Source organism: Copadichromis virginalis, linkage group LG22, assembly GCF_057382275.1.
Source record: "Copadichromis virginalis isolate Kocher_CV1m ecotype Utaka linkage group LG22, C_Virginalis_male_GT1.1, whole genome shotgun sequence".
In the NCBI taxonomy this organism is placed as follows: domain Eukaryota; kingdom Metazoa; phylum Chordata; class Actinopteri; order Cichliformes; family Cichlidae; genus Copadichromis; species Copadichromis virginalis.
Window position 1 is genome coordinate 12,305,006 of NC_140638.1, and position 25,911 is coordinate 12,330,916.

Sequence of the window (25,911 nt, forward strand, 5' to 3'; positions counted from 1 at the left end):
GATTCCGACATAAAAGATGAAGAAAAAATATAATTAATATGTTGGATTTTGTGCAAGCAGTCCACCTGGGCCAATTTTCTTTTCCCTCTTGTTTTCACAGCAGCACCCAGGGCTGGAAGACGTCAGCCCCAGTGAGGAGGTGACGGATACGGAGGACAACGAAGAGGAGGACCTGGGCGTCCTGGATGACCAGCGGAGCATCATTCTCCACCTGCTCTCGCAGCTCAAACTGGGAATGGATCTCACACGGGTATGACACAGAAACACTGACTCTATAAGAGAGATGGCATCCTTACTTATGAGAATTAGTTCAGCCAGGCCTCAAAGTCATGTACTAAACCCTCCTAAGTTCCTCCTGCAACTGTAACTCATCTTTACATCTATTCTTTCTTCTTTAATGCGGTGTCTGAGTTAATTAGCATCATATTTGTTGTCATTGACGTCAGCTAGGTTCTGTAATTTGGCATCTTTCTACCACAGCTGCTTTCTTCGCCTTGGGCCTTTCATGGATGCAAATGGAAAGGCAGAAGAAAGTCAAGTTACCAAAAAGTTCTTGGCTATGAAGTTTGATTTTAGCAGCACTGACTGAAATAAAATGTGTCACAAAGTTTCTATCTTTCCTTTGCCTTGCTTTCCTAGGTGGTGCTGCCTACTTTCATTCTGGAAAAGCGATCACTGCTGGAAATGTACGCTAACTTCATGGCGCACCCCGACATGTTCCTGTCAATAACAGCGGGGGCCACAGCTGAGGACCGAATAGTCCGCTTTGTGGAGTATTACCTGACTGCCTTCCACGAGGGGCGGAAAGGTGCTGTGGCAAAGAAACCCTACAACCCCGTGTTGGGGGAGACCTTCCACTGTTCCTGGGAAGTTCCTCGGGACAAAGTCAAGCCTTTGGACAGATCGAACCCGGGGTCGGCTCGGGAGCCAAGCAGAGGCCCCAACAACACACAGCAGGACGAGGACTCACCGGGAAGCTGCTACAGAGTGCGTTTTGTGGCCGAGCAGGTGTCCCATCATCCCCCTGTGTCCGGGTTTTATTGCGAGTGCCGGGAACGGAGGATGTGTGTCAACGCCCACGTGTGGACCAAGAGCAAGTTCATGGGCATGTCTATAGGAGTGTCCATGGTGGGAGAAGGTGAGCCAGTCTACCACAAACCTTCTAAAATACTGTGGGTCAAAAAAAAGTTATCACAGAAAACAATCAGTCTCCTGCATTCATGCATTTTGTTTTGATCTTTACTTTATTTTTATTAATGCATACAGCTCTAGCTGTAAGCACAGCCACATGCACCTGTTCTTGATAGCTTCTGTTTGCAAGGGGCAGCCAATCAGAAGAAAGCTGTCTTAAAGGGAGAGGAGAAAAACGGCTTGTTAGCAGATGAACAGTGTTATGCACCTGCATAAGATAAATAAGCATAATTTTGAACTGTGAATCATGTAAATCTACTCTGGCAGGGTCAAGAATATGCTATGCAGCCACAAGTGAGAAAAATAGTTCCCCTTTAATAAAGAACAATCCCTCATTTAGTGTAGCTCACCTTCTAGCATCTACAGGCTATGTAGAAAGTCTCTAAACAGTGTGTCTCACCAAAACTGCCTGCCACTGTCTGTGTGAGGACTATAAGATCCCTCCTGTGGCAATCAATAGCCCAGACCTCTCTGCTGGTACTGTTACATCGTGTACAGTAAGCTGTCAGGGATGAGTCACCCTGAGCCGAGATACAGGAAGTCCTTGGGCCCAATCAACTAAATCCGGATACATAAACTGACCACCTGCCACCAGGTTGTGATGCAGCAGTTCGTTGTCATGCGCGGAGGCTGATGCTGCCGTCAGAGAACACGATGACCGTCACCCCAGGATCCATTGATTGGTGGATTTATTTTTTGCAGTGGCGTCTTTCCTGACAGCAGCTGATACTGTAGTTTTATAAAGAGGCACTGATACTGATTGGCAGTGAGTCAGCAGCAGAATAAGAAACGGCAGCTGATGCAGCCTGAAAGCTACACGAGATGCTAGATTTCGGTTTGACCTGGATCTCAATGTATGGAGCCTCCTAGAGGTCGTGTAGGATAGAAAAAAAGAATAATAAACCTTTTTATACACTGATGTGCCACATCTGGATTAACTGAAGTTCTTTGCTTTAATCTATGACATGCAAAAGCATCTTTAGAACCTTTACATGATTAGTTGAAAACGTGCTCAGGATGTTATCTCATTACTTGACTGATAATGGACTTCAGTACTCAGGAGAGTGACAGTTATTGAAAATATATTAATATGTATATAATTAACATGAAATTGCTTGTTTGTTTTTTAATATTGTGGCCATCATTAACACTTTTATATAAGTGCTACGTAAGGGTTTTGCTGACTGTAGTGTAAGCCTTGGATTAAACAAATATAAATCCTATTTCTTGAAAAGTTGGGTTATTTTCTAAGAAGAAAAAAAATCACTGAAATAATCTATAATATCACTTGAACCTTTATTTAAGTGACAGAAATACAAAGAAAAGACTTTGAGTAGTTAATTGCACTTGGAAATGTACAAGATGTCAGGATTTGACAGCTGCAACACACATGGCATGTTTACTGATGCATTACATCAGCCTTCCTTTTAATAAAACCTTTTAATCGCTTTGGTACTGAGGATATTATGTTGTAGTTTTGCAGCTGGAAATTTTGTCTTGCTTGCTGTAATGCCTCAACTCACCTCAGCAGTCCTGGTCACTGTTGTGTGATTCTCCTTTTTATGAAGTGCTGTACTTTTTCAACAGGAGATGGATTTGGACTGGCAGCAGGTCAAACGCTCACTCTGTCTGTGAAGTTGTGTCTTTGTAGCCATGAAGACATTGTCCTGCTGAAATGTGCATGATACTTCACCTGCTACCAATTAACTTGCTTAATGCTACAATCACACTAGCAGGGGTGTCGAACTCCAGGCCTCGAGGGCCGGCGTCCTGCAAGTTTTATATAATACCCCGGGTCAACACACCTGGCCTCTGGAGAACTTCTAGGCATGTTGGGGACGTAACTTAGCCTTTAAATGAGCTGTGTTGGATCAAGGACACATCTAAAACCTGCAGGACACCGGCCCTTGAGGCCTGCAGTTCGACATCTGTGCACTAGGGAAAACCACAGAACGACCCAAGGTAGCATGACAAGTATGCAGTCTTGTTGCCCTTGAAATGATTGCTTTGAAGACTGGAATCAGGATTGCAACCACTTGCAGTTAGTTGCAGTCTTCACAGTGACTTTAGTGCAAAAATGGTCAAAGAAAAAGTCGGGGTCAGTCTGCTATCAGGTGTGATTGAATGAGGTCAGGTTCAGATACAGTGCATGCAAACTGTTTGTGATAATATGGAGATTAACTGTTCGCAGAAATTCACATTAACTATTCACATTCAGAGTCCAGGCAGAATCGTATTGGAAACAGAAATTACTCCACAAATACTGATGTTGTTGCTTCAGGACATCCAGTTGAGTCGAGTCTGTTGTTGCAGACAGACTCTGATTGTTGCTCAAAGTTGGACCATGATTATTTTTTAAATGGAAACTTATGGAATTGGCTCATGACAGCCGAGTGACCAGTTTGTTAAGTGAACATTTTGTCGGTCAGAAAAAATGTAAAACAAAAAGTCAATGCAATAAATGGGCAACCAGCAGCGTTTCCTAATTGGAGGAAACATCCACCATAGGTCTGTCCCAGCTTGTTGAATGTTTTTGAAGCCATCAAATTCTAAATTTGTATAATTTTAAAAAATACAGTTACAATTATATTTTTAAATACTTTTATGTACTTCTGTCAGTTAAAGGTTCAGATGAATCAGTACAGATTTTTGTTTGTGTTGCACTTTTCTAAATAACCCAGTTTATATATATGTGGTATTGATCTTCATATTTAATTGTCTAAAGCACCAAAGCATTTTTACTCAAAATGTGCCCTAATGTAAGAATAATGCTGAAGTATTTGCATCTCTCTAATAGTTTTTCTATGTGTTTGACTCGTAAATGAAAAGCTTCGTCACTTGAGCCCCTTGGAGGAGGAATTCATTTCTTATATTTTGTGGTTGCTACTTTTATTTGCTCTAAATGAGCTCTGAATAACTCCACCACCACGAGTTTACTCATTTACCATACAGACAGTTCTTTCAGCAGTACTTGGTTAAGCCTGGCACTCCCGTCGCTGGTTTCTCTCACTCTGTGTCATTATGTGCTCACAATAGGACCGCATGCAGTTTTTTTCCCCTGAAGGCATCTTGCAGTGAAACAGCTAAACAAGTGACCTCTTGCAAACACGAGGTTATGATGGTAGAGCTGAAAATTGTTCGTGGTCATGAGAGGGGCATGGGAAAACTTGATCTAACTAAATCTCCTTGTACACTGATGACACACATGATGTTGGTGAGTGGATTATTAGAAGCACAATAGCTTTTCTTTATGGGGATTCCTGAGAGACTGAAACACAAACAAGGAGCCCAAAGAGATAAACTGGTTTCTATTTTGCTAAACATTCTCCAGTGTAGCTAATAGCTTTTATAATTGCAAATTAATACAGGTTCAAACTATATATATCCCATAATTCCGGTGTTTGATCACTCTGTTTGGCAAAATTTAAAATTCAATTCAATTGATTAATTCCTGGCACAGACGCAGCTTTTAAGTCTAGTCCAAATGTTCAATTGGGTTGAGGTCAGAGCTTTAAGAAAGCCAAACCAGCAACTGTTAACGTTTTTTTTTATCAGTTTCAAAACCAGTTTGATGTATATTTAGGATCATTTTCCTGTTATAACTGTGTCTAAGTTTCAACTGTTCATTTGGGTTGTTCTTTATTATTCCATCCACTTTGTTGACTGTACCAGCACCACTAGCAGCAAAACAGCCCCCAGAGCATGATGCTACCACCTCCATGCTTGACAGCTGGTACAGTGTTCTTAGGTTTGAAAGCCTCGCCTTTACTTCTCCAAACAGACCTCGTTACTGTGGCCAAATTACTGAATCTTTGTGTCATCTGACCATAAAACTTTTCTCCAGAAAGCATTTGGCTTGTCCAAGTGCGCAGCTGGAAATTTCAGTCAAGCTTCAAGGTGTTGATTTTGTAGCAGGGGCTTCTTTCTTGGTCTACATCCTCTTAGTACGGAGGCGATGTAAAACCTGCTTCACTGTCACAGTGATGCCAGTGTTTCAGCAGTTTCCACTTTATGGCCGACTTGTGTGTTTAAACTGATCACCTTTGAATCTGCAGTTTAGAAATGGGTCTAATAGCTCCAACCTGTTAAAATCTACAGTTCTCAGATCTTCACTGAGTTCCTTGGACTTTACCATTGTCCTTAGTATTGGTCAGTCCAAGGAGTGCTGTCAAACAAATCATTGCAAGCCCAAAATCACAATGACTACCATGCCTAGGATGACTGTATGTAAACTTCTGACTATCTTGAGCATCTCAAAAGCAGATCATGCAGTCTGCTTTTTATCTTTTATTTGGTAAATTTGATGATTTTTGTTGTTCCTGTGCAATCCAGAGCTGGAAGCTGCTCATGGATCTGTTCTGAAATGCACTGTGACACATCTGTTGGAATCAGACATCATCTTGAGTGGTTTTGGTTCAGCTCCTTTTTATTGTCTTAGACTATATTAGAATGGCTTTGCATGATTCACAATTCAAAAAATAATTCCCATCTAAATGTCCTATTATGCCGTTAATATCTTATTTATGTGACCCGTCTGAACCAAGCTGTCTTTAAGGCAGCCCTCCCCGTAAGCCAACCTTCCTGTGATTGGCTGTCCCTCAAACAGGTTTTATCAGAAGGCGGCGCCCACCCACCTGAGACTGTATTAGGGACATATTATCTCATAGCTGTCGTAGAAAAAGTTTAGGACTGCCTGACACTTGAAAGGGGTAACTCGCCAATAAGCTGCCCTCATGGCTAGAAACCTTTGGCTATGTTCTATATAATCATCTACAACTTTAACAATAAATATATCAGCTTTAAAGATCTTTCGGATAAAGCTTGAACTGAAAACACATCTGAATCCATATTTGTTAAAAAAAGAAAGTGTTGCACCCCTACATGTGTGCACGTTTGATGTAAGTGTAAAGTTTTTAAACAGTGTCTAATGTCTGTATCTGCTGTTTAAGTCTCCAGGCTGCCTTCTGTGTTTCATAAGCGAAAAATGCTCAGTCAGTGACGGGCACATAGCTGGCTTAGTATCCATATACGAAGCCCACGCATTTAATTACTTTGACAGCTGATTGTGTTTTCAGACAAAGACGGATGGTGTGCAGGCAAATCAACTGTGCTGGCATTCCTCACCTGATTTAAACTTCTTGGAAAATGGTGTTCACACTCTTGGATTACTCAAACAATTCATTCTCACAATGAGCTTCAAAAAAAAAAATAATAATAATAATTCTTGTAGCTGCTCTCATCATATCCTGTCGGACTGACTTTAAGAGCTCCGTCTCTTTCTCCCCGTAGGAGTCCTTTATCTCCTCGAGCACGACGAGGAGTACGTCTTCACATTGCCCTGTGCCTACGCCCGCTCCATCCTCACTGTGCCCTGGGTGGAGCTGGGGGGCAAAGTCTCCATCAACTGTGTCAAGAGCGGCTACTCGGCCACAGTGACCTTCCACACAAAGCCTTTCTACGGAGGGAAGGTACATCGGTGAGTATTCCCCCCTCTGCGATAGCTTCTTCATACATGTGATTCAGTTTAAGGACGGCTGGTTCTTGTTCACTTCAGGGAAGGCAGAGGAAGCGAAATAATTCATCTGTGAGGTTATCAGACTCTTACATATGACAGATTATGTCACCAACAGTAGTAGTTCATGCATGCAGTGGATTTCACAGCTTATGCTTCTGTCTTAACGTTTCAGTATTTGTGAGTTATTTTATAAAATGAAACATTTTAGCTGATTTAAGCAAAGAAAATACAGGAAATGTTTGCCAATAATTTGGTCATAAAGAACATTAACTATCTGTCGCACCAGAACTCTTCTTCACCGTTAAGAGAAAACAATGTTTCCCACACACTGAGTAGATGCTTGCATAAAGTTGATGTATTGAGCACACTTGTGCTGTCAATGTGGCATCATCAGTGTGAACCAGGAAGTTTCATAAGAACAATCCAGGTGTGGCAGGTGGATGCTCTCCCTGAACCTGTTGTATGCAGTTTGAATGCTTCTGCTCAGTACCAAGAGAGTTAAGAGTCTGTGGCTGGGATGTCTATGGTGAGAGGACCCTCTATGTCTTCCTCCTGCATTGTTCTCTTTACAGGCTCTGGATGGCACTTCAGTTCACCCTGTTGGTCAACAGATGATAGGGATTGCTTGAGGAAGAGCCTACGGATCCAAGCATTGCTTGTTGCATAACTTTTTCAAGAAAATCATTTATTACTTGAACCAAATAATATGGAGAGCTTTGCTCTTTTTGTCTTCCTGATTAAGCCAAACAAATAAGTCACAACTTCCTGAAAAATGATTGGAGTAATGTGATTTAGCGACTAAGTAAAGACAGGCGACCATTTAAATTTTGTGACCATTTTCTGACAGTGGTGGTGGAGAGTGCGACCCAACACTGGTCCAAAATCTTCCACAGGCATTTAGTAGACTTCAGATCCAGTAATGGTAAATGCCGTAGCGTGTTACTTACATCGTTTTCATAATCAAACAACTCAGTGACCCCTTAGGCTCCTGTGGATGGACTGAGAGACGTTTCATTCCGAGCCACCTTGAGCTCAAGCTCACCGTGTTTCCTTAAATTTAGTCAACAGATGGATGTCACAGTGTAAGCACAGTATGGAAGGTAGTTTTAGTAAAACTGCTTCAATAAAGGAACTATTTGGCGATTAAACTCTGATGAAACTGAATAATGGCAGAGCAGAGTAAGTAGTAGGTGACGATCCATGCAATCTAGATGTTGGCAGTGTTGGAGATGAAGCAGGTGGAGAATTGGATAAGGCTTTGAGCAAACAAATGAGGTGGAGATTGGGAGTCTGAAAGTCAAACTAGAAGAGCAGCACTGGGATTCAAAGCACAGGGAGCAGAGTAATGATGGCAGATGTGGCTTTGACAGCCCAGAGAAGACAAACAGCCCAAACACCCATTAATTGATTTTAAGTGCATGTATATATTTTAACTATCTGCTTGCTAAAGGCTGCTTTTAACTTAACAACAACAACAACGGTCTCTGTCTTGCTGCCATAGGGTGACAGCAGAGGTCAAGCACAACCCGACCAACACCATCGTGTGCAAAGCACAGGGAGAGTGGAACGGCACGCTGGAGTTCACGTACAGCAGCGGGGAAACCAAAGTGATCGACACGACCAAACTTCCCGTCACCAAGAAGAAGCTGCGGCCGGTGGAGAAACAGGCGAGGACAGAATCCAGGTGAAAGGCAGCAGAGTTCAGTGAGCATTTTGGGAGCGTTTCACACTCATTTGCCCTCCGACACGGTTTTAAATGTGTTTTGGCTTATAGGCGGTTGTGGCAAAACGTCACCAAGTCGCTGAAGGAAGGGAACATCGACGAGGCCACGGAGCACAAACACAGACTGGAGGAGTGTCAGAGAGGGGAGGAGAGGCAGAGAGCAGCTGATAACAAACCCTGGATGCCCAAATACTTCACTAAAGAGGTACTGCAAGAGCAATAAGATTCAGTCTGAGCTCTAGTTTGTAAACATTCCTATTTCAAAGTATATCCCACTGAACGGCATAATACTATATTTAATAAATAGTGCGCTTCATTTACTGTGAAATCTGAGTGAAAATCTTTGCATTATTTAGTCGCCCTGACAAGCAAAAGAATTTTGAGCCTTGCTGATTGTTTCAGAAGTAAGCTTTATTTTTAACTCGAGGTAACGCCTCTCCCCTTTTCCTCATTAGTAGCACACACAGCGCTTGTAACTGTGTGATTATACTGTGTGCTGTTTTTGTGGTGATACATTTTTGGGTCACAAACTAAATGTTAGGTTTAGTTCTTGCTTCTGCAGTGGCAACCGACTAAAAGAGAACTCGTGAAGAACACGCAAAGTCGTTCTGCTTTAATCACCTTTGCTTCCACTATATTGCTGTCTACCTTTTTTTTTTTTTTTTTTTTTTTTTTTTTTTTGCCTGTCCCGTTTGGCTCTTTTGCCCTCAGAATTGTTGTCTAAAGGCAAAGAAAGATGCCCAACGGATTTACTTTACCAAATTGACCATCCCAGCCTTGCCGTAATGGTCCATTTGATTCACCTTTTATTGTTTATTTTATTTTCACTTACTGAATACGGGACAGACTTGACTGGGGGAAAGAAGGGGAGAAAGAAAGAGGGAAAGACAAACAGCTGAGAAGAGGGACGGGGGAGAAGGGCAAAAGACAAAAACCAACAGAACGGGCAGAGAAGAAAAAAATGCATATATCAATCACCTGGATCACCTGCTGAGAAAGAAAAAAGAAAACAAGCAGAAGAGAACAAGAGTAATAGAATAAACAACATCACAATGATATATGGGAATATGACAGTAAATACTAAATGTTAAACATTATTGTGCAGCACATAAGATCAACAGAACACAGTGTGCTTTGAGGTAGGAGCCAAAAAGGGTGTAGTTTGTGGGTGTGATCACCCGTGTGTACACCTGTGAGCATGGACGCGCTTGTTTTTTGTTTTTTAAAAGGTTCCTTCATGTAATAATCTGCTAGAGGGTGTGGGGGGGCCACAGCCCCGTCCTCCAGGGCATGAAGCAGGTATGGAGGAGATCAAAACTCCAGACATCCAGAGGCCCCCAGAACACAAGAGACCAAGGAAGACCAACAGAGGGGCAGCCGCGCCACTGTCCCGGAAAGAGCTGAGGAGAGTCCCAGATGAGGGCTCACTCAGCAGCCGCGGAGCAGAAGCCAGGGGGAGTTGCAGTGACGCGCCCGTGAGCTCCGCCGGCAGCCAGCTGCGCCTGAGTGACCGAGCCCCAGGCCGAGAGGCCGGGGGCACCCCACCTCCGAAGTGGCCCGAGCGAGCCCCAGGCTCCAGGCCCCGATAAGCGGCCGCCAAGGAGTGAGCCGGTGTGTACCTGGACGCCCATCCCCGGACACAAAGAACCACCAACGCACCGACACCTGAGGGAGTCCGCCACTGGCAGGGGAAGTGGTGGTGGGGGGAGATAGACCTCGGAGGGCCTGAGATGTCCCCAGAGAGGTGGCGCCTGACACCCAACCTGACATATAGACACAGACATACAGGCACACACAGATACAAACATCCATTCCCACCCTCATGCTCTCATATGCACTTACTCCACACTCAACCAACGTGGAGACAGACATAAAGAGATGCTGTACACACGATCACACTCCCCAAGCGTACTCTACAAACCGGGTCTAGGTGCCCCCGCCCCTGGAGGGGGGAACTGCACCCAGACCCAGGTGGTGTTACCCTTTTCCCTGCGGTGGGGGGAGGCAGACCGCCCCGACTCCGCAGCAGCAGGGAGGCCCCACACTCCAGACCACAGTCGGACGGCCAACTCCTCCTCCTCCTAGCCCCCCCACTCCAGCAGGTCGCAGAGAACGGGGGTGAGAGAAGACTCCAAACCTCCCTCCACCCGCTCATTGTAGTGTTGATGCATGTGTGTTCTAAGGTGCATTTAAAACCCAGGAGGGCATGGAGCTACCTGCCAGAGAGCAGCAGGTAAGCGCATGGTCCCTCCTGCTAGCCCTCAATGTCTACGTGTATTTAAAATTGAGAGGTGGGCAACGATGCCAGGGGTGGGGTGTACACCCTGATGGTACTTTGGACTCCGTGTATCGTGCCCACCCCCAAGATGCTATATGTATGTGTAATGAGAGTGTGAGTAATGTGAATGTCTAAGTTGTGGGATAAAATTGAGGCAGAGGCAGCCAGAAGGGGACAGGGGGGGGGTAGCCTCCTCTGCACCCTGGTGACATACCCCTACTCCAAGGCCCTGCATGTGTGGGTGGTTGTGGTGGAGCGGGAAGAGCTGTCTACCTTACAGAAATGGACTGGTTCTTATGTAAAGCACGTTATACACTATGACTCAGGCACACAAGCAGTTTTTTTTCTACATCTAAGTGTTTTCTATCTAACATTCATGCACAATTACATATAAACACATCAGAAGCAACTCTGGGTTCAGTATCTTGCACAAGAATACTTTAGCATTCATACTGGAAGAGATGACCTGCTCTACCTCCTGAGCCACAACCACCTGTAGAGAAAACTAGTACAAGTGTATGTGCAAAAAAAAAATAAAATCATCTTTTCTTTTTGCTTTTTACTTCCAAACGATACATTTTGTTCCATATGAAGTGAAACATCCTTTTATATATAATTGACTGATTATTTCTTACAGCACATGAAAAACTGAATCATTATCTCAGATTATGAGAATTTTCTAGTTTGAATACATTGCAGTTCAAACTGTACAAATACTGTGCGTCTCTCAGAGATGAGGATCCAAGTTTTCAGATGAAAGTCAATTTTGCTTTTAATTGGAAATCAAAGTCATGGAGTCTGGAGGAAGAGAGGAAGTCACCGAATCCAAGCTCCAGAGTGAAGTTTCTGCAGTTGTCATGTGATCTGCTGGTGTTGGTGGTGGTTGGTTCGCTCCGTTTTTACCAAGTCCAGAATCAACACAGATTTTAGAGCACTTTGTGCTTCAATCATCAGCTGACTAGCTTTATCAAGAAGACTACAGATGCTAACAGAGCAACGTGGACTTCAGCTTTGCGCACTGCGTTGGTGTTACTGATCTCTTCGACTCACACTGATGCAGTAATTTGCGGTAAAAGAGCCCATGAGCCAAGTAATGGTGTATAAATTAGCATACTTTTCAAAAGTTGGACTTTACTGCTTTCTGAATCCTATTTTGATTGATTTTAGGAAATAATGTTATAATCTAAATTTCTGATTTTCATATGCTATCAAGCATAAAGAGCTTTTATACAATATTGCACGTTTTTAAAGATGCACTGGGTGGGATTTAAATGGGCCTTACTTTGTAAATTTTGGTAATTTGATCCAAATTTGAGCTTTATTTTCTTAAAAGGCTTTTTCTCCCTCACCTGTGCAGGGGGATGGTTGGAGCTATAATAACCCGCTGTGGAAGTCAACCTGACATCAAAAACGCTCCTTTCTAATGGACTATAACAACTCCAGTTCCCCGTGCTGAGGAGGATGGGGGAGGGGGTCAAACAAGGGGAGCGGCGTCCCCCATGGACCTTCAGACCCCACCGAGTGACACTACGGCGACACAAACAGGAAACAAACAAGGTGCCAAATGGATCTCCACAGTTTGGGACTCCTGGGGAGAGCAGTACATTTTATATACAGTTGGTAGTATTCAAAGTAGAATATTTCTATTTTTCACCTGTCAAGGCCTTTTTTTGCACACACACATAGTTTATGACGCCTGCCACTAGTCTCCCACTTTGTATTTTTCTTTTTAATGATCAGCGCATTTTTCTCAGAAATCAGTGTTTGTTCCAGGTTTCATGCCTTGTTAGAGTGGATCACATCTCCCGTAACACATAACACTGTAGTTCCCAGATTAGTTTGTTTATAGAGCACTTTTAACATAGAAGTAAATCTACTATTTTGTATCGATGGCTTTTACCAATCAGGTTGGGTCTCTCAGAGCTTTAGAAGAATTAAGGAAACCTAAGCAGATTTGAAACTATTTAAAATCAAATGTACTATATTAGATGATTTAGTATATATTAAAATAGAATATATTACAGCAGGTTACTAGAAAGTGAAGGTCCTGATTGTTTGTGTCTGCACTATGAATGTATCTTGGCACATTTTAATTGTACAGTATGCTTTCCCATCTTGTACTGATGGCTACTACACATGCTTACGACAGTATGTTGCTCTATCACCTCTGCCTACCAGATGAGCTCCATTACTACCTCTCGTTTCACCATCACACGCTTTTTCTTCCAGAAGAAAACACCGGTTTGTTTGTATTGTAGCCAAGAGCTCCTCTAATCGGTGTTGTATCTGCGCCCCTCAGACGACACGTCCATAATTAGGGAGCCCCTGTACACCCCGTCTGTGCCTCCTGAAGTTAATACTTCTTTGTTTCAGCTGTGGTGATGATTATGGATGAGGCAGCTTGCAGGAACATACAGCCATGTTATCACATTTTGGGGGTGGTGGTGGTGGGGGAAAGAGGCTGCCTCTGTGAAGATGAAGGTCTGCCAGAATAACAATCACTGGGACACTGCAGGAAGAGGTTCATACCACTGTGTACTCGCGTTTTTATGTCTACATTTGACGAGATATGTGACGATTATTCAGACTGATCGGCTTTTCTACAATAAAGTAAAAAGGTTTTAAATGAAAAACTGTTTATTTTTTGTCATAAAAGAAAGAAAACCGCACAACCCCGCCTTAGGTTTTTAACGTATGACAGTATTTGTATGCAGATGAGCTCACCCACTCCATGATGATGCTCTGCATTATATATGTGTAAAAAACAAACCTGTCAGACATTTAGACCAATGTTGGAGCTTGTTTTACACAAACACTGACTTTGGCCTTACATGCAGACTTTACATCTAAGCACTGCTGCAACGCTTCTCATTACTGTCACCTGCTTTAATACATTCTTAGGCTTTGTTGCCAGGCACCGTTGCTCAAAGGGGACTCACCAAGCATTTCCTTATTTTCTGTCACATGCATACTCTTGCAAATAATGGTTTCAGCAACATGTGCAAGCAAACCCTGTAAGCCCAAAAGCTCAGACTTAAACTGAGCCTTTAGAGCAGTCTGAAGTCTTTTTTTTTATACTCTTGGCTCTTAATGATGTCAGAGGGAACCGATATCCCCAATATGGTGATCTCAGGCACAGAAGCTCCACCCACCTGAGGTTCAAACCTTTTGTTTGCAAGGGGAAACCAATCGGAAGACTTCAAATAAATGGTGAGCTAGGGTCATCTCAGACAGGGTGAACTCAAAAGCTGCACTAAGGCCCAGAGTGAGATTATTTTCAGCACAAAAGTAATTATATAGAGTGAAGTATCTTCACTGGAGAAATCACGAGTTGAGATCGCATTAAATAATAAGTGGCTGAAGAACAGCTACTCATCTGCCACCAAATAAAGAGATCTCACCCCCTCCACAATCAGTGTTCTTTATGCGTACTGCTGCACACTCAGAAGCAAAAGTCTTCACCCAAAGTGTAATGCTGCCATCAAGTGGTTCATTTTGCATTCAACTATGTTTAAAGTCACATTTACAGATGGTCCATGCAACGCTTTCAAAGTGAGAAGACCAGCAACAACACACACACACACACACCAGTGTTTTCTTTAAAGTGTATATTCAAAGATGGCTGAACAGAACAACAATGTAAAAATGTAAACTCTGAAGATGAGCAGACACATGTGGGAAGAGACTGCATTAGAACAACAACAAAAAAAGAAAGATGTTGTCGGGGACAGATGCCACCGAGATTCTAAGACATGAGGAAATTCAGAGCAACCATTCTGCTGTTCCTAATTAAACAAACAAAACAAATGAGCACAAAAGAGGAGCACACTGTACATCACATTAAGGCTTAGTCTGAACTCTGTCCTCTGTGTAACAGAACAATGAAGTGGCATGTCGAAGGTCTGAAGCCTCAAACGGTGACAGTTTGAGAGATCAAAGCATTCAGATACAAAAACAAAAAAAAAACACCCGATATGAACAAAAGTTATTTTTTGTAAAATGTGACAAAACAAGTATATCTGCATGATGTGTCACTTTTTTGATCAAGAAAAAAAAAGTTACAGAAGCGTGCACACATTAGTTTTTAGACAGAGTCTAAGAACCCAAACACACGGAGAACAGTGCAATGCCCATAGAATAAGACATAGGCTACCACTCAGAGCTGTGTCCCAGCTGCATACCGCATACTCCAACTAACACTACTAGGATAGAAATATTTTATATTATGTCTTTTTTAAAGATAAATATCAGGGGGGTTTTTCTGAAATATAATCAGTATCAGGAACCAACTCACCAGTTCTAAACATGATGTGGGGTGCAGAATAAAAAAAACCAACTGTATTAAAGTGGATTATTCCAAAGTAATTCCAAACTCTTTTTGTTATCAATTACAGACCTAATCTCAGCACCTGGAAAATTAAAACACCTTTTTCTGGAGAATTTACAGAAAATTTAACTGATAGACTAAAAGGCAACCACAGGCTAACCTATTCAAAAGCATGCAGCCCTTTTTAATACTGCATTGAACAAAAGAATGAATGGATCAATGAACAGCTGTAAACTTTACTGCTTTAAAAATATCTCAGTAAAGTAAAATGTCACTGTTATAGCTTTTAAAAACGTAAGGAGCTTCCAAATCTCTTTAGAGACAGAAAAAAGTGATTATTTTGTGGACTTCTCAATCCATTAAGTTTTCCTCCTTTTCAGCCTCATGTACAAATACAATGCTGGATGCTCATATTAAGCACTCTGTCTCATCTTGGCTTTGTATGATGTCACAGAGCAGATGTCACCAATGTGGTCATCTCAGCCAACAACCTTCAGCCAATCAGAATAAAGTTGGCTTAAAATCAGAGAGGCCACTAGAGTTTGTTTCAGACAGAGGATAATCTCTCTGAAGAGATTTCAAAGAATAAGGATTATTTTGAACTGAATCATGCAAAGCTACTCTGGCAGAGGAGAAGAATAAAACTCCTAAAAGACCTTAGTTTTCAGGTTTTTCCAAGGGTAGTTTTTCCAAGTGACCACCCTCACCAAGTTCTGATGCACAATCATTTTGTTTTATAAGCAGCCCTGACCTTTCACTTCAGAGCTTCAAGGGTTACTCTCAGTATGCTTTCAATGAGTAAAAAGTTAAAGACATCACAACTGGCTCTGAGGACCGTTTTCAGGAAAAAACATTAACTGGGAAATTGATTATTTCAACCGCCTGCTGTACAAACATCTATTAGTGCAGCAGTAGTATACAGTACAGGGACACAGCTTCAGAGTACCACAGAGACATTTGTTAGTCTTATTCTCACTGATCCATCTTATGTTACAGGCAGAGATGGAAGTCCATTATAGTTTCTCATTCAGTTCATCTTTTCTAGATTCAGTGCCTGTATACCATGTAGCCCCCACTCCCCCCCTTCACAGTTCACCAGTCCATTTCCAGATATTATGAACATTTCCAGTTTTCAACGCCTCAGTCTGGTTGAAGCAGCGAAGCCGCCATTCTGACACACGATGAGCTTAAACAAAAGTAGACAGCCACAAACTCAAACGTAAAAATTAAAAGGAAAGATAAAAATCAGGCGATGGACGACCAGCGATGAGGCACTAGGCTTTGCTCACTTGAACTAGAGAGCTCCCCCTGCAGGAAGGGAGGCCTAATTTATTAATCACTACTTTGTACACACAGTTGCTTGTTTCCGTCTTTAAACCCTAGCAGCAGAAATGTACAATCTATGCATTTAGAGGGGGGGGGGGAAACAGGGGGTGTGTAAAAATTCACATTCAAATTCATTCTGTCAGCAAAAATCTCAAGCCCCTCTGTACAAGAATTATTGCATTCACTGTTCTAAATGCTGTCAAACAAAAATCAAACAATCGCACAAAAACTGGGAAGAAAAAAAAACTAAACAAAAAAACCCAGAAACTGCATATTTAAAAAGTCACCACAACAATCCAATATATTATCATCCTTTTAGACAGTTTCTCTTTATATCGCATATTTACATATTAGGCCAATTTCTCTCCCCAGAGAATCTGTGGGGAAAACAGGGGTCAGGAAGCCAGGCAGAAGACAGAAAAGAGATGATGACAAAAAGGTTAATATTACAGAAGGGCTGTGCGTGGATGGTGACGTTCCTCCATACCGCATACTGTCCTACTGTACACGAGTCAGGAACAAAGTCCTCGGCTTTCACTGCTTCGCCTCCTCGCTCCCAGTAATGAGTTCACATGTGCCACGGAGCAAGGTCGATGGGTCTTTGGTGCAAATGTTCCTAGTCTTCTCTTGTTTCGCCTTCACCCGATCCCTGTACTGATAAGCACTTAATTAACATCACAAAAATTAAATCAACGCTGGACCCAGTAAAGCAGCCCTATGCCTCACCACACATTCAAGTACAAAGTAATAAAAAAAAAAGAATTGAAAAGAAAAAAAAACAGAAGAAAAAGCAAGACAAACATCCTCAGGATAAAAAAACCAAAAACCAAAAAAAACGGACGACAATTCTGGAGCTAACCAGATATGACACATCCTCGACACACGAGGGCGCTCTAGAGACAAGCGCCCGAGACCAACTGCCAGATAAAACAGCACCTGTGTTCTTCATCATTGGTGTTTAGAGGTTTCTTCACGTTTGTTCTCCTACAGTTCACGATTCGTCGCCGTTATTTTTTTTGGAGTTTCTTGCCCTTCTTCATGGCAAGTTTGTTCTTGATGTGCCCTCGCTTCCTCTTGGCGGTCTGGTTAGAGAAATGAGGTCGAAATAAAAAGAAAACATCTGTAAATATTAGAATTGGTAGGATTTAAATTAATTTTTTTAAGCAACTTTTTGTACATTTAAAGAATTAATAAATAAAAAGACTGAATGAACACATGCTCTATGTTGTTACCTTTTTGGAGGTGTACTTCTGCTTGGGCACGACACTACGGAGCTTGTGGTCGAGCGGCTCTCTGTTTTCCAGGTCCTTCACCTTGTAGATCCTGACCAGCCAGTGCTCTGAAGTGAACGCCTCCTCCAGGTACTTGAACTTAATGTCCTTGTTGCCGATCTCGACGTTACGTGTCCGGTCAAAGCCAGGCGGCGTCCTAAAATCCAGCTGAGAGACGAGCAGGTTTATTTATCTGATTTTCTGGCAGCTATCAGTGACAGGAACGTATGAAACTGTGCAGTGCAATTGTTTGTCTTCTTATAGAGGAAGGTGGGAAGAGGTACACTGGAGAGGCAACAAAACAACCCCAAATTCCTTCTCGACTGATTTTTCTGTCGTTCTTGTCACTCTACTAGTTACACAATTAGACCACAGAAGATTCGCCAAGTGTGGAGGAGATACCAGGAGGCAGGCCAACACATGAGAGCTGCCCATAAAAGGGCATCGACCAAGGAAGCAGAACATGTATCTGCTCCTTCATGTGCGGAGGAACAGAAGCACTGCCAGAACCCTACAAATCGACCTCTAGTGGGCCACTGAAGTGCATATTTCTGATGAAGCTGTGATATACATGTACTACGGTGGCATAAGGGCCTGATGTCCCTTAGTGGGTCCTGTAATCACAGACAGTGCAGCTCAACTGGCATTCAGAGAATACCACAACTGGCAGGCACTGATGACCTAGTCTCTCCGCAGATAATTGTTGCAGGCAACAATGGCAAGTGCCAACTGAGCTGCATGGTGCCGGTCAGTCAGAAGCACACACATGAACAGCCCACTAGAGAGGATTGTGTAGGGATCTTGTAGCATTCCTCTAGTTCCTTCTTGCACAGAGATGCAGATCTAGGTCCTGCTTAGGGGGAAGGCTTTTTTCAGCCCTGCTCACCTCTCCTCATCTCCACCGCACGCTTGAGACTGTGCAGGGAGACACAGTGAGCCTTCTTGTGACAGCACATGTGAACACGGCATCCTAAAGGAATGTGACTACCTGTGCAACCAGGCACCACCTCCTACTATCAGAGGTGACAAGAAAAGAAAACGTAGTCAGGTGGGACAATGAGAGAGCAGGAGTTGTGCCCACCACCTGCAAAACCATTTCTTTTCCTGAGGGGGTCGTCTTGTTGTTGCCTCTTCAGTTCACCTGTTGTCATTTTCATCTGGACCGAAGCTGCTTAGAAAGCAGAAACCAGCTGAGAGGACAAACTGAAATCCTTCAAGTTGAACTGAATTTGTGTCACGGAAATATAAATGACGTCAAACCAAACACATGTTAACAAAGACACGATAGAAGCTGCCATCCCAGCTCCTAAAGAGCCAAACACCAATAAAAAAATGAATACATTAGCCAAGCATATTGCTGGTTATAATAGTTTTTGATTTTTAATGGTTTTTTAAATTATTTTATTTGTTGTCATTCTAGTTTACAAACTGAGATTATTCATTTTAGTTTCATTTTATTTTTCGAGGCACGTTTACCTTTAATTTTTAGTAGTTTTGAGAAAATAAATTATTGACGTTTTTAGGATTTTATTATTCATTTAGCATTTTTCAGGGGCAAAATGTATGAAGTTCAGATTAGACATCACAATATAAACAAACCTTTGAAGGCTGCTGACTCGCAACAGTGCAGACCCTTGTCTCAAACAGCTGCACCACAGCCTCCTCAGGCTACTGGCATTAATAAGTGTGGTGTTTCTTTATCATTTTTTGTACACCATCACTTGCTCCTCATATTTTGTCCTGCATTCAACTGTGTTTGAACACTTTAATAACCTGTGGGATGTGCACTGTGTTGGCAGAAGACTTTGTGTTACTGCGGTACAGATGTGCCAGAGTGTACCTTTTTACTTTCTCCCGGCTTATTCTTGCTATAATGTAAATCAGCATGGCATTTATTCAGTGGTCTGGTGGAATGAGTAGTGATCACTGATCACTCAGGATTGAAGCTGTAACAAGGTGTACAAACTGAGCACGTGTAATAGAAATACACCTTAAGAGATTTAAAGCTTACTTTGGATCAAAGCCAGCAAATCTGTTAAGGCATATAAGCGGATTTTTATTTCCTGGTGATTTCAACCGTTAAGGCTAGGGGTGGGTTTTTATAATCGATTCATCGATTAAAATCGATTCTGGCTTGGATAACGTAAAATCGATTCATTAAAATCCTGAATCGATTTTTTTAATATAAATTTATTTTGCCCGAAATGCCAGAATCTCTGGTGACATCTCACAAAATTTCAAGAACCACCAAACAGTTAAGACAGTAAATGAGAGCAGGTACACGGATTCTGCACATAGACTTAAACACACAGCGCGACCCGCGGATCAGAATCAGTGAGATGTCGCCTTTCTCACGGTCGGGGCTGAAAGCCGACAGCTCGCTGATTCTGATCTGTCGGCGGGTCCGCGCTTTGTGTTCACGCCCTTTATGAGCCGATTCTAAAGCTGTTAGTTTGATCTCTCTCCAAACAATATTGACCGAACCAGCAGCAGAAGAAGATCCAAACGCTTCACATAAACATCGTCATGAATTCACTCTGACTTTTACTGTTTTGCTTCCACCGCGATGCACAGCTCTCTCCCTCTCTCTCTCTCTCTCCCTCTCCCTCTCTCTCTCTCTCTGTACTTCAAGAACAGTTTCCCTTTCTTCATTATTCGCTTGCTTGTTACACAAGTCTGTTGCTTACAGCGTGGTCAGCCGCTGTTTTTTTCCCTTTTACATTCTTCCGAAAAGAAAACCTCATTTCTGCTGTTCAATACTGAACAAATTTAAACTTTTTAAAATTATTCAAAATGCAAAATGCTTAACCATGTCTCTAATAAAACCGCTGTAACTTCAGAGGTGATGTTCATATGTTGATTAATGGTTTTCTTTCGTTTTTGATGTACTGCAGAATATTTTTATAAAATCCCAGGCCAGGAAAATCACCTTCATGTTTTTCTGTGTTTTATCTTCAGCTACTTTGACACAAAAGCATCTGCTGTGATGCTCACACCTTTGATAAAGTCTTGCGAGTGTCAGCTTCCTTTTTATAGATACAAAAATATGTAAATGTACTGATCTGAATTATAATATTTCTGACTGTCAAAATTTCCCAGATTTAAATCGAATCGTGGATCGAATCGATTCGGGACCTTGTGAATCGGAATTGAATCGATTCTAGAAATCAGTGACGATACCCAGCCCTAGTTAAGGCTACACTATACAATTACATAGATGCTTTAAAACAACTACCCAGAGGCGGTGCCAAGATAGATGCAGTGGCAAGGCTCGCTTCCAGAGAGAGACTTTGGTTGAATTATCTACAAGCTGCTTAATGACTAAAACCCACTCCTCCCCATCGCTGCTATTCTGTTACTTCTAGACAGAAGCAGGCTGGCAGTGTCCACGTTTTAACTGAATAGCCACGAATAGCATCAGTGTTCTCATCTTACTCTTTCTGCAAGTGAATTTCCCAAAATGTCAAATAGTTTCCTAAAATAAAAGTGAAACGGAAGGCAGGAGCCTCTCCACCCACTACTAAAGCATCACCTTTGATCCATCTCAGCACAAAGCAGCTCTACAGATTCAAACTAAATTAGGTCTGAACAGAAAAAGACGAGAGCAAACATTTTAAACTCGATTATGAAAGATAAACAGTGAGTTTGATTACACTTTCCACGAGCAGCATAAAACCTCTCGTCCCCGTAATTCTGCTCTAAAAAGGCCCTTGATTGCTCATCCTCCTTACTCTGCAACTGTTACTGTGTCCCTCGAAAATATGTCAACTCTATTCTCAAAGTAAAAGCCTCCATCTAGGTTCCCGCCATTGTTTTTCCTTCTTGTCCAATTTCCTCACTTTGTGTTCTAACCTGTAATTGTTCCTCAGGCTGCTCCACAGGACAAAGACTTTAAAATAATAGAATATCAGCAGCAACAAGATCTTAGCCTCTTAATGTGCTTTTATTAGTGTGGTTTAACCTGTCATTTTAATATAAAAGGAACTAAATGAGTTAGTTTGGGGGCTTCAAAGTAACCAGTCCATGGGTTCTCTTTTCATCATGAGTTCTATTCTGTTCTCTATTATGCATTCTCAGCATTACAGTTTAATATTGGTCCATGACTATAAAGTGCATTCTCGACAATCATGAATGGCTGCCTCCGCTCTGCTCATCGCCTTCTTCCTCGTGTCCTCCAAGCCTCAGTTTACACTTGTCACATCTTGTTTTCATAACTGGAATCTGCTCCGGCTATTCTAACACTTTTCTGTCTTTGGGATCTCTCCATCCTGTCCTCCTCCTACTCCTTCCGTGCCTCGGTTTCTCCATGCCATTAACCCAGAAACAGCACTTTAAGCTATGCAGAGCTTTGGCTGTTTGTCCGCAGATGGCGGAAGCGTCGATTGTACGGTAGGGATGTGAGCACCTGGCATGAAGGATCCGTCTCATCTCTCCTCTGCTACCTGCCAGAAGTAGCCGTGGCGCATTTCAAAGCTTCTGCCAATCCTTCATATTTCCTCTCGCAGCCTCTCGTTCCCCTCCGACAACCCCTCTACAAACTTCAGGAGCTCCCTAAGGCGCCTCCTTAAAGACCCGTTCCACCCGTCTGTCAGCCTTTTACTGTAAGCGAGACGTTTTTACACGCTTGGCAGAGGTAGCTGCTCGTTACTGCCTGATAAAGCTCCATGTTGCATAAAATACAACACGTTTTTCCTTTATTGTGGCAGCTGCTCATCATTTCATCCATTTGTAAGTGTGAAGTGGATCCTAACTCCAGAAAGATTCAGTGGAGGGTTTCTCTTCTGTCCTGAAAAGTCCTCACATACACAAAACTAATTCTAAGAAACAAGCAAAGTTTCTGATGAAGTAATGAGAACTTCTCCTCTTACCTGCATTTCACCAAAGCGATAGTAAGACATCTTGTACATGAGGCAGTTGAGCAGAGTTGGTGAACCCGCCTTATCCACTCTGAACTCTCCCTGAGGAGTGAAGTAGTCGCTCTCCTAAAGAAGACACAGAGGAGGGCCCAGAAAAATCACCAGATGGCAAAAGTAGGTAGCATCAGGAGTAGAAAGTTCACACTAGATGGATGCAGTGGTGAGAGGACGCATTTGAATGACAGCAAAGGGGAAAAAACTGCTCTTAAACAGCTCAAGTAATCAATTGGCCATCATTTTAAAAACTACTCATCTCAGTGCACGATTCAAAGCTCTAACACACAAACTCTATAACTGTGGAATTAATGTATTTTTGTCAGCATTAGTCTAAATTTTCTACTAAACTAGCCACAGTCACACAAAAATCAATGCCTAACCACAAGTATGTGTGCGCAGCTTATACACTACTTTGTGTATTTTGTCATTAAAGAGGAACCAGGTAATATTCAGCATGTTTGTTCCTTGAAGCCATTCATACAATTAGCACAGCCTTATTGAATTAAATGGAGTAGGAAGAATATAAGAAATGCCTCTAAACTGGAAAATTCCAACCTTGATCCAAGTTAAATTGCTGCTTAATTGTTTCAGTGGGTAGATTGTTCTGGTATAGTGGTCTGCACGTTTGCTTCACATAGTTGCTGGTTTAATTCCAGCTGAAGACCCAAATCGCCCTTTGGGGTTGTGTCAAGAAAACGGTTGCTGCCTGCTGTGGTGACCCTACTATGACCACACAGAGCTCTAAAGTAGCTTCTGCTACGTTACTTGGGTTTCAGTGGGACGGGCTCGCTGTATTCCCCGATTGGACCCTGGAGATCGTGTTAGCAGCTGTCAAAGAGTCCTCCTTTTGATTGCTTTGGTATCTAGCAGATTGCCGTGGTCACCCACAGTTTGAATTGAAGGCACCAACTGGTCTGCAAACACTCGCAGAGCAGTAGTGAAACTAGAAACTGTTTGCGCTCAAAATAAAAATTACGCTCGATACACGCTGGTTGCAGCAGAAAGGTGACCAAACCAAGGTGGTGCCGCACGGTGGTTTACAATGTAGACCCCTCTTTGCGACCAATTTCACATAGTGCCTGCCAACAACCACTCACAAACTGACCGTGCAATACACAATTATTTTGTTTCTCCCCGTGGTTGTCGACCGCCGGCCTGTGTGACTGAAGCCTGAAAACTGGCGTCTCCACAGTCCCGCTGCCGGATTTTCTGCTGATTTGCAATGCAGCAGTATTGATGAAACACAATAGCGTCACTGTCCTTGAAACTCGTGTTTACTCGTCTTTCTTTGTAAAAATTCAGCGTGAATACAAACTGGATCGGAGTTACAAGGGTAACAAAATGCAATTCTCTCTTCGGTTAAAAACTAAATTAGCCAAACAACCTTGAAAGTCGGGAAGCAACAACAGCAAAGTACAGAATGCTAAAAAATGAAATCCTGACCATACAAGTTCACAAGAAAAATGCTTTAATATAACAGCACGACTATGGCTCAGGAACAGGCAGAGTGTGGTGTCCACCAATCAAAAGGCCTGTGATTCAGTCGGCACTTCCTCCAGTCAGTATGTTCTGCCACAAGACACTAAATGCCAAATCTGTATATCCATGATGCAAAAGAACAAATTTGTTGTATTCATTAAAGTAGATCTATTATCATTTTCCTTATTTTCTATTATAAATTCATTTTTCCATCATACTACCTGCAATAAATTTGTATATTTACAGATCATTCCTGACAGCCAGGGGTCAGGGTATTAAACATCTTTCCACTTTCTACTCTCGTCTCCTCATGATGTCAGTGAGAGCGGATATCCTTAATCTGTTCATCTCACACACACACAGCTCTAACCCTGCTAACCTGCTGTTTACGAGGGGCACCCAATTCCAAGATAAATGACGAAAAGAGGCTGGTGCTGAAGCAAGAGGAGTTAAAGCTCATTTCAGGTAGTGGATGAAATGGTAGATGGCACCAAGGCCCAGTGCAAGAGCTCTGGAACACACACAGCCACACTTATTCAAGAATAAAAATGTGGCGTTGGAAATGAGCACAGTAAGTCTCCCTTAACAAAGAGCACTCTGGAAGTGTGTATAAATGGGTAAAATCTGGTTTGCAGTCTGAGACTATTAGCAGTCAAAGAACAGAAAAGCCCTGCACGTACGCTGGTCCATTTTCTGCTCCAATAACAAAAAGCAGCTGTTATGAAAGTCCTGAATAAGGGACCTTGTGAGTGTATCTCAGGGTTTCCTGGCAGACGTCTTGTTTTTGAACAGTGCAATGAGTAATCTTTGCTTCTGTTCAGGTGAGAAGGGTTTGAAAAAGCACCTTGACTTTTGTAAGAGGAAACATTGATTTTACTGCTGTGTAAGTCCAGCTCCATTCCTTCTCAGAGAAAACTCGAGCTCTATTTACAGGCGCTGCTGCTGTGTTACACTCACCCTGATGTCTTTAGGGTGCTCACCCTCGGCAATCCTCACCATCCACAGGAACTTGTTAATATCGTCGCCCGAGTAACCAATTACACCTCCGAAGATGATAAGCACATAGTCCACGTCCAGGGACCTCATGATCTGGTAGGCTGCACTCTCATTGGAAGACATGGCTTTCCCCACCTAGAAAGAAAGTGATGGCGATTGAGAAGTTATCCTTTAACTGAGCTTTACCCGTTTCACAAGAGACGACGCTTCGGCAGAGCTGCGGGACAAAAGAGCTGTTAAACGGAGATCCGTGATGCATGATACTCTGATGACGTTTCCTGTGGACAGATGCCGACGAGACAACAGGCATTGGGTAGGAAGTGAGAGTGAAGAAAGCTAGAGGGGCTTTAAAAGGCAAAAACATTTGTCTACATTTGGCAGCAGAGAGGAAAAACGAATAAATCAAACCCACAGAATCTGACAGCAATTAACTGAACTCTCCCTACAGTGTAAATTCAATAGGAAAAAGTTTAAGGAAACAAGATTATCTGGCTTGTTGGAAGCGGCCGTTTTATACAATATGGCAATTACATTTAAAAAGAAATAAATAAATAAGTGAAGAGCTTGCTAATCATCCAGCAGCTGCGAGAAGAAACCATTGATTTCTCTGCACGTGCTTTGATCCACGAGCAAAACGGGGAAGAAGACAGATGAAGACAAGAAAGACGATAACAGCCCTTACCAGCGCTATGTGACTGTTGTTCCACGTGTTATTGTCCACTAAAGTGGTCCTGTTAGCCATGCCCGCTATCTGATAACCGTAGTCCCACCAGGACATGACACGTGCGTGCTCATCAGTATTCTGTCTTAACCAGTAGTAAGCCTCCCTGAAGTCATCCAGGATGTTACGCGTCCTAACAAGGGGGAGAAAAAAAAAGAAAAAATAAGGTTG

At 42.5% G+C, this 25,911-nt stretch overlaps 2 protein-coding genes across 3 annotated transcripts in view; one reads left to right on the forward strand and one right to left on the reverse strand.

Moving 5' to 3' along the window:
- osbpl10a (oxysterol binding protein-like 10a) overlaps positions 1-13,340 on the forward strand; it is a 96,966-nt gene extending 83,626 nt beyond the window's left edge. Inside the window, exons 8-13 of one of the 2 annotated variants that reach the window (XM_085445263.1) lie at positions 104-250; positions 640-1,138; positions 6,481-6,667; positions 8,208-8,390; positions 8,481-8,634; positions 12,065-13,340. In XM_085445263.1, the coding sequence (XP_085301389.1) occupies positions 104-250; positions 640-1,138; positions 6,481-6,667; positions 8,208-8,390; positions 8,481-8,634; positions 12,065-12,109 (1,215 nt within the window). In that variant the 3' untranslated portion in view covers positions 12,110-13,340. Of the gene's footprint in view, positions 1-100; positions 251-639; positions 1,139-6,480; positions 6,668-8,207; positions 8,391-8,480; positions 8,635-12,064 lie in introns of both variants that reach the window. The other variant, XM_085445262.1, reaches the window with a different exon arrangement.
- Positions 13,341-14,298: 958 nt separating this feature from the next.
- The window catches only part of LOC146682906 (dolichyl-diphosphooligosaccharide--protein glycosyltransferase subunit STT3B), a 104,745-nt gene continuing 93,132 nt past the window's right edge, over positions 14,299-25,911 (reverse strand). The window contains exons 12-16 of the mRNA XM_085445264.1: positions 25,702-25,873; positions 24,981-25,154; positions 22,500-22,613; positions 17,593-17,799; positions 14,299-17,442 (exon numbers count right to left, since the gene is read on the reverse strand). Of these exons, the coding sequence (XP_085301390.1) occupies positions 17,368-17,442; positions 17,593-17,799; positions 22,500-22,613; positions 24,981-25,154; positions 25,702-25,873 (742 nt within the window). The 3' untranslated portion in view covers positions 14,299-17,367. The remainder of the gene's footprint in view (positions 17,443-17,592; positions 17,800-22,499; positions 22,614-24,980; positions 25,155-25,701; positions 25,874-25,911) is intronic.